At 41.8% G+C, this 8,057-nt stretch overlaps 1 protein-coding gene across 1 annotated transcript in view; it reads right to left on the bottom strand.

The window, feature by feature from the left end:
• EFCC1 (EF-hand and coiled-coil domain containing 1) overlaps positions 1–5,322 on the bottom strand; it is a 57,324-nt gene extending 52,002 nt beyond the window's left edge. Inside the window, exon 1 of the mRNA XM_035892222.1 lies at positions 5,269–5,322. Within this exon, the coding sequence (XP_035748115.1) occupies positions 5,269–5,322 (54 nt within the window). The remainder of the gene's footprint in view (positions 1–5,268) is intronic.
• Between the last annotated feature and the right edge of the window lie 2,735 nt (positions 5,323–8,057).

Here is an 8,057-nt window from a genome sequence, read left to right as displayed (position 1 = left end):
TTTGTGGGATGCGGTGGGGGAGCAGCAAGAGCAGGGCTGCTCCACTGGCAGGGACACCCCATGAGCCAGAGGTGACCATGGCACCAGCCGTGCCCAAGAGTCTGAAGAGGGTGGCAAAGTTGGGGTGGTGCTGATAGGCTCCATTAGCAGCACCCAGACAAGGCAAGATGGTGAACCAGGTCTGGGGACCATCCAAGAAGTCTCATCAAGAGCAGCAGCAGCAGATAGGGCCAGAGCCAGGGCTGGTGGAAGGGCTACAGTGCAGGTCCAAAGTTGGCTGGGAAGGGACCAGGCAGGTACACTTATAGCACTGCTCAGGGAAGGACACCGGCTCAGCGCTGGGTGCAAATGGTGCTCTTGGGCAGGGGTTGTGGGTGGGGGTCCCACTTGAGGTTGTGCAGGGCAGGTAAGGTCTGCTGGTGTGCTCAGGGCCCGGACTCTGCTTTCACTTCCCACGATTGAATGAAAATGCTGGCTGGCTTCCATGTGCTGTGCATCATTAAGAAAAAGCATCCTTGGGAAAGCTTTTGACCTTTCTCTTTACTATGGTAGGCTGGCAATATGCAAGGCTGTTTTGCTGAAAACCTCCTTTTGGCTTTTATGTTAAAAGATCTAGGTTCCCCCAGGGTGTGCAATGCTCCGCAGGATCAGCCTTCCTGTTTTCAAGGGCTGAGTTTTATCCAACAGCTATGATCTGTTTGTTTATTATCCAAAATAGTAATATGGTTTGAAATTTTGCAGTCATTAGGAATCTCCTGTGTAGCTCATGGATTTACTTCTATTTGGTTTGGTTTTGTTTCTGTTGGGGTTTTGTTTGTTTGTGGTTTTTTGAGGTATTCTTGTACCTTTAAAGAGCTTTTCTCCCATTTTCCTCTTGTTCAAAGTGATATGTAACAAGTAACATTTTTTTTTGACTTGAGGAGTCTTTTTTTTCCATGGCTACCATGTACGTAGACATTCCTTACTCACTCTGGTAGCCCTGGATAGCTATATAACTTTAGCTTTTCTTGGTCTGATCACGTTACTAATGCAAGGAATTGACTTAGGGTCAAAATGCACCTCTAATGCAGCACCAGTGAGAGACAGGAAAGACAAAACCATAAACTTTTTTAGCAGATACTATGTAAATCCACATCCGTTATCCAGAGTTAGACAATGCAACGGTCTAAACTTGGTTTTGTCTAGCTAGTTTCAACTGTAAAAATATTTATCACATGGAAATAATTGATTTAAAGGCTGACAGGATCTTTACCAGGCTATAAACCTGTCAGCGTAAATTGTACTTTAGCACCTACAGTTTCCAGTTGGGTTTCTTGGTGGCATCTCCGGGTAGAAGAGAGGCATTGTTAAGAGCACTGGGGAGCATTTGGGCCTCCCTTGAATCCCTTGTTGCCCACCTGCTGTGCTTCTGGTTTGAGAGAGTGAAGGACATAAATGGTGCGAGAAATCTTTGGCTTTCTGCGTTATCACTGTAACAGGGAAATGAGAATGTCAGAATTATGTCAATTCACGGTCACAAAAGTTTCATCTCTGAAAGAAAGCAGATACTTGATACCAGAAAAATACCCCTAACCTTTGGCCGTGGAATTTTGTTTGATTTTTCAGGACAAGCTCTGACTGCTGGGCAAGTTGGGGTTTGCATCATGTTTTCTTAAAAAACAACCACCTGACCCAAGGCTTTTAAACACTAGACACCTGCAAAAACAGTTGGACCAGCGAAATCTTAAATGTCACTGTAGCCCCCCTGTGACAAGGGGCTTGAGTTTGGTAGAGGTAAACTTCCCTTTTGCAGCCTGCTTTTCTGTAAAACTAAACCACGCGTTGCTCCGCACTTACCTTTTTTCCAGTGCAGTGCTTCTGATACCAGCGGTACAGAAAAGCCTGCCACAGTGTAATTACAATGGCTCTTGTATTTACTCCTGACTATAGCAAGACTAAGACTTTACTCCTGACCCAGACAAGGTTTGCCTGTAAGGAACAGGCTTATTCTCTAAACCTGCTCAGAGAATGGAAAAGTTTTATTAAGTATTCAAGGACAACTTCTTTACTAAGTTGTTCCCAGTTCTGGTAGTACATTCCAGCACAGAAGTATCTTGAAAGAGTCCCAACTATAGAAAGAGCTGATGGGAAAGCGGGACCTGAATGGAATGGCTGTTTCTACATTGTGGTGGTAATAGCTGGAAATTAGAAGTGTATTAAAATACTGGTTTTGAAATTACTTAATTGGCTATTTTTGTATTAGGTTAAAAGGTGCCATGATCCGACTTAAGCTTGTTTGCCAACATCACTGATGGAATACTGATTTAAATTGTATTAGGTAGCAGTGCAATTAGTTAAGACATAAACTAGGTTTATAGAAATAAATGGTTTGAGCTTAAGTTAGTTTGCATTTATGTCTGACATTCCGGGATATCAGTAGACTGGTCTCATTTGTGTGGTGGGTTGTCGTTCAGTACACAGAGCCAGCCAGAACCACGGGGCTGTGGAAGATGCTCATCTTGCCAAAAGATCACTTCATTACAGTAAAAAAAAAAATTATTTCTTCCAGACTTTCTACTACCAAGGAGTAAGGTGAAAATATAGCGCTAAGTACCTAAAATTTGTTTTCCAAACCCATTTCAACAAAGCCGTACTGTGATGCTATTGATACTTTTAAAATTGTTGCTTTCATAAGGAACTTCAGAGATGAGTTAAAATAATATTTGTAGTTCAGTGTTGTTCTTGGCGCGTTCTTGAGGTTACTTGCAACTCCAAAAATGTTGGACGTTGTCTTTTTGTTTGTTAGGTCCAGCGTATTGGGATGGCTGTTGTGTATACAGTAGGAGAAGAGGGAAAAATGTAATTGAATGTCCCGGTCTGTCATGCAGTTCTGCTCCTTGCCTGCAGCATGTTTTCCTTCCATACTTACACAGCGAGATTTTAGATGTACACATCTGGGGGGCGCATAGGTAATTCTGATAAACTGTGCAGAAGGCTGTAAAGATGGTCTTGTATGTTTAGCAATATGGAGAGCATATTGGGTGGATACAGTAGAATGCTTCAGTAACTAATATAGGGGACCCTGGTAAGCTTCTGAACAGAAGGAAAATGTGAAAAATGGACAAGAGTTGGTGTCTGGAGCCTCTCTTGCTGTGGAGCGAATGGGAAACCACTGGTGATGACAAAAAACCTTACCTAACTGCAATTTGGTTTTTATCCTGGGTGATTACTTATTACATTGTGGTATTTCTTTTGGTATAAACTATTTAAAGGGAAGAAATGATGTGTTATGTAGTCTGCAGACAAAACAGCTGCAGCTCTCTGAATAACCAGGTGTTGTCTTTGACATTTCTTAGCTATTCAGCATCTGGAACAGTTTTAAGGATCTTCTACGGTAATTAGAAAAGAGAAATCTACTGCTTTCAACTTCTATTTAGTGGTGTTCATGGGATAAATGTTTCTTTTTTATGAACAAATTTTGGAGTAAATGGAGGGGGGAAACTGGAAATTCACAACAGTGTAAGTGAGACCAGAATTTGGCTTGTAGTGCTTCAGTCAGTATTACTCCTGGCTTTCTGCTTCTCTAGCTGAGAAGTTTGCCAGCAGTTCCTGTGTAGGCTGGAGGAAGTGGAGGTGATCTGAGCCTCTGCTGCAATGTTTTGACTCCTGTTAAGAGTGTGTATCTAAATTATTCCAGAAAAGTATTTTCTTTCTCAAACATTGATGCCTTCTTAATTTCTGCTGTAAATTAGACTATAGATTCTCAGGATAAACATGTATTATTTAGATTTGGCCTTTTTAGAGCCCCTTTTCTCCTGGGTATTCCTAAATAGCAGAGATTATTACTTGGTCTGTGTGTACAGGTGAGGGAATGGAGGTACAGTGACCATAAGGAGCAGATGCAAGGAGGGCAATGGAAGCTTCAGCCTTGGTGTTGAGACCCATTTTGTGTCCGTCTGGCCATTCCCATGTCATCTAGAGCCTGGAATCCCTGGAAAATCAGAATCGGTTTCCTTATGGGTAAGCTGGACATCTTAGTGTACAGTCCCCCAAAATGGCATGCTGGACAGAGTGCTGATGGAGTTAGACAATACAAAGAATGTGGTGTCCCCTAGATTGGCATCTAGGATTTGGGTCTTGATCTAGCGTAGGTGTGAGAGGAATGCTAGTCTATTGAATCATTTTAAGATTTGAATCCTTTTGGGCTTTATGTGCTTTCCAGTTTCACATGAAAAATTCAGGTGCTGTCATTGGGTTTGTCTGAAAGAGATTTACCAAACCCCATGCGTGGAGGCAGTGGCGTGCAGGAATCTGTGTATTTTTTCTCTCCTAGAACACTCTCTGAAATGTTGAAGATTTTATCCATCAGGGAAGTGTTTCACAACAATCATGGTTTATTCCATTGGCGTTTTAATCTCCACTCAGCTGCTTTCCTCAGACTATTGAGATGTCAGCCTAAGTTCCTAATGATGGGGTGTGAGACAACCATGTGGGAAAACAAAGAGAATTGAAGTCTGTGAAATGAATCGCTCCACCCTTTTTCACCTCCCTTGTGTGAAATATTGTCAGACTAAATGGACTAAAGCAGGCTTAAATATTGAGCTGCTCATATGATGTGTGGTTTGTACAAGAAGACAAAATATTTATTATTTGGTTTGTAATTGTGGAACTAATCCTGTAAGGGTTTTGCTGCTGTCTAAGGAAGAAGAAAGTTGATATATAGGTAGTGCATATGTGGAACGTTAGTTATAGTTTAGGCAGTCAGGGTCTCTAAAAAGGGAGTTGGTGAAGAATAACCTATGTGCCTGAATTCACACTATGGTTTGCTGCTCAGTGGTTCAGTGCATAGATAATCCTGTGTTACTGTATCCAAAAAACATATCTCTATTTGTTTCTATCTGGTTTATTCTTATTTCTGCTGAGTCATTTGGATGGAAGTGCTCCTCAAATTACTGAAAAGCGAACATTTTCTTGATTTTTTAGCTGCACGCGTAATTAATTACATACTACCAATTGTAGACGGTCCTTGTTTCATTCCTTTGCCCGCTCTACCACAAATATCATCTGTGTTTAAGACAACAAAGAGAAATTTGTCTAATAGGAAAAAAATTGCAAATGTTTGAAAGGGAATGTGATGGCATTTTTTGGGGGGTTGTATTTCTAGGTTGACATGGTAGTGCATACTAAATTTTCAGATCCATATAAGCAGTGCAGCTATGATTTGGACAGGTGTTGCTTAGGCTGTGAACAGGCCATCATGCAGCGCTCTGTGCTGGTGAGAGAGGTTACATCCGTGCTGCTGGGTGGTGAAGCTGCTGATGCAAGGTCAGTGCTGTTGCCCATTGCGGGCCGTGCAGCAGCCTCGTGCTCTGCTCCTTGCCACGTCAGGCCTGCGTGGCACGGAGCTGGGCAGGGTGTGCCCTGGAGGAAATTACTTCTCCATAGGTTTAGTTTGAGTGAGTATTCATTACAATACACGGTCTATTCAGAAATTATGGAAATGGGTAAAAACATTTTAAAATGAAGGTAAGGTGTAAGCGTGTTGGCAAGGAAAGCCTACCCTATTTGAAGCATGTGAAGAGTCAGCGCTGAGAGGTGCAGATGCTCTGGTGAGATGTTTTCACTTACGTTTGTAGGACAAACTACCCAAGTGGGATGCTGCTGGAGCTGGCAGCCATGCACCAGCTTTTGGAACATCCATTTGCACTACAGCTTATTCAACTTCCTCACAGCTTTATAAAAAACCAATTCCCCAGTGTGAGAAGTGTGCTTGGCCTGAGGCAGGTGCCACCAAGCTCCCCTGCTCCCTCAGTACACTGAGCTGCGGAGGCTCCCCTAGCATCCTAAAAATAACTTCTTTCGAAACAAAACTTCCTTCTGCAGTTAGGCAAGAGACTGATAGCTTATAGCCTCAGATGACATCCCCCCTTTTTACTTTTTTGAGCGTTGTGTTGCTGTTTGCTGAACGCATTGATGCACTGTTATCCTGTCTTGTCACTTGGAGACTTTTGTGTAGATTGCCCCTGCACCCAAAAATAGATCCATTGGGATCCGTTATGTACTTTGAAAGTGTCTTTGAAATGGGAATCTTTTTACCGCCCCATGCTATCCTTCCTTGCTCCTGCTTTGGTTCTAGTAGGGATTTTCATTTCAGCACTGAAATAAAGCTGTTTGTCTTATTCCGTAGTCTATTGTCTGACTGCACGTCAAGATGGCAAAGCAAAAGCATAAGAATTCAAAGGTACTGGAAGAAGAGGAGGTGGAGGAAGAAGAGAAAGAAGAGAGGACAGACCTGAACACAACCTGCTCTGAAAGCTCTTTTGAAACTGAAAAACTAGAGGTGATTTGGGATGGTGGACACCTGACCCCAGAGAGTGAAAGCAGCAGGCTCCTCCCATCTGAAAAAAGTTGGGTGGACCTGGATGGCTCCCATACTTGTGACCTGCACATTCACAGCCTCACAAGCTGTCCCTGTCCTGCCTGCAGGTAAGTGCCTGGCACAGGTGTTCCCAAGAACCCTTCTTTTATTACTTCATAAGTTTTGTGTGTAGCAGAGTCCTGGATGGTTTAAGGAGATAATGTTAGAGAAGAGGTTACTCAATTTGAATTTTCCTGGCTAGGTTGCTCAAGAAAATGGCAGTGGGACACGGGAACCATTTAACATTGGGTGATTGTCACTAGGGACTGAAAACCTTTCCTGACTACTGACTCCTCAGTAGTTACAGTTATTCAAGTTGATGATCTTCGCCGGTGCTTATTAATCAGTCACTGCCTAACAGTGAAAATAACAGTAGTTTTTTGGAGTATATGCTCATGAATTTGGGTAGTTTAAAGGTGGTATTGTCATTTTAGGAGAAGGTAGCTGTTCAACAGATGAGGTATGATTCTACTGTGGCATAGGGATGTTTGGGTACCAGCAGGAGCAGGTACATTCAGCAGTGTGGAACTCCACTTTATGGAAGTTATCTGGGTAACAGGACATATGTGCCTTGGGAATTGCAATCACTGGATGTGATACTCCAGAAAGATAGGATGAAGGGAGGAGTGCCAGGAACTTTATGGACCGTTATAGTAGTTAAACCCGAATGAGAATTGCAGGCTTGGGTACTGGGATAAGATTTTCATGTTCAGCAATCATCTAGGTTCAATCAATCATTCTTCTGTGGTCATGCTGGAATGCCTGTTAACATTTGGTCACTGCAGACAGCATTACTTCCCCCTGAAAGTATCATCTTTCATAACATTTAATGCTTCCAAATAATTCTAATATTCTCTTTAGGACAAAAGTGGAAGAAATCCAATCTCCCTGATATGCAAGGAGGGAGAATTCAAGCTGATGAATCAGGAGCTATTCCAAGAATGCAACATTGCTATCACATCGAGCACTTCCTTCTACCAGATGACCTCGTACCTAGAAAACTGGATTCAGTGTTGTTTGGGGTGTTGCAGAGCTATTTACAGAATATGATTCTGAGGTAAAAGGTATAATAAAACTAACTAATCCAGAATGTTGTATACAGAAGGTGGGAAAATGTTTTCAGATACAAAGTGATGTAGTTGCGTATCGTTTTAACAGCTGCTTAGGCCTTATCTGCGCACACAGATACAGAACAAATATCAAGGATAGAACTTGGCTCTGCTAGTGCAGATCAGCAGTAACTTCTTACATTTGTAGTAAGAGGCTGGTGGATTTCAGAGTATTTTACTTTTATTTTCCTCTAGATTATCAATTTACTTGGGATTATAGCTTTTATCTTTCAGCTACCAAGTTAATAGTATACTAATTTGAAGGCAACTATCCATTTTATTAACAGGGAAGAAGAAAATGCAATTTATGCCTCTGATCTTTGTTGAGGAGGAAAAAGATTTCTAAGGTACTTGAAGAATTCTGTGAATTTGTTTTGTTTAGACACGTGTCTAAATGAGTCCTGTGCACTCAAATCCAGGAACGTAAAAATTGAATATATTGTTTTGAACACACCATGGTTTGTTAAGAAATTATTTCTAAAAGGTCAATGATAAAATAAATAATTTTTTTTTTGAGAGAGAGATTGTTGGTTTTAAAACAACCTGTGTAC

The sequence above is a fragment of the Egretta garzetta genome, unplaced genomic scaffold (assembly GCF_000687185.1).
Source record: "Egretta garzetta isolate BGI_Z169 unplaced genomic scaffold, ASM68718v1 scaffold553, whole genome shotgun sequence".
Classification (NCBI taxonomy): domain Eukaryota; kingdom Metazoa; phylum Chordata; class Aves; order Pelecaniformes; family Ardeidae; genus Egretta; species Egretta garzetta.
Note: the sequence above shows the minus strand (reverse complement) of the source record. Positions and strands in the feature narration are given on the sequence as shown.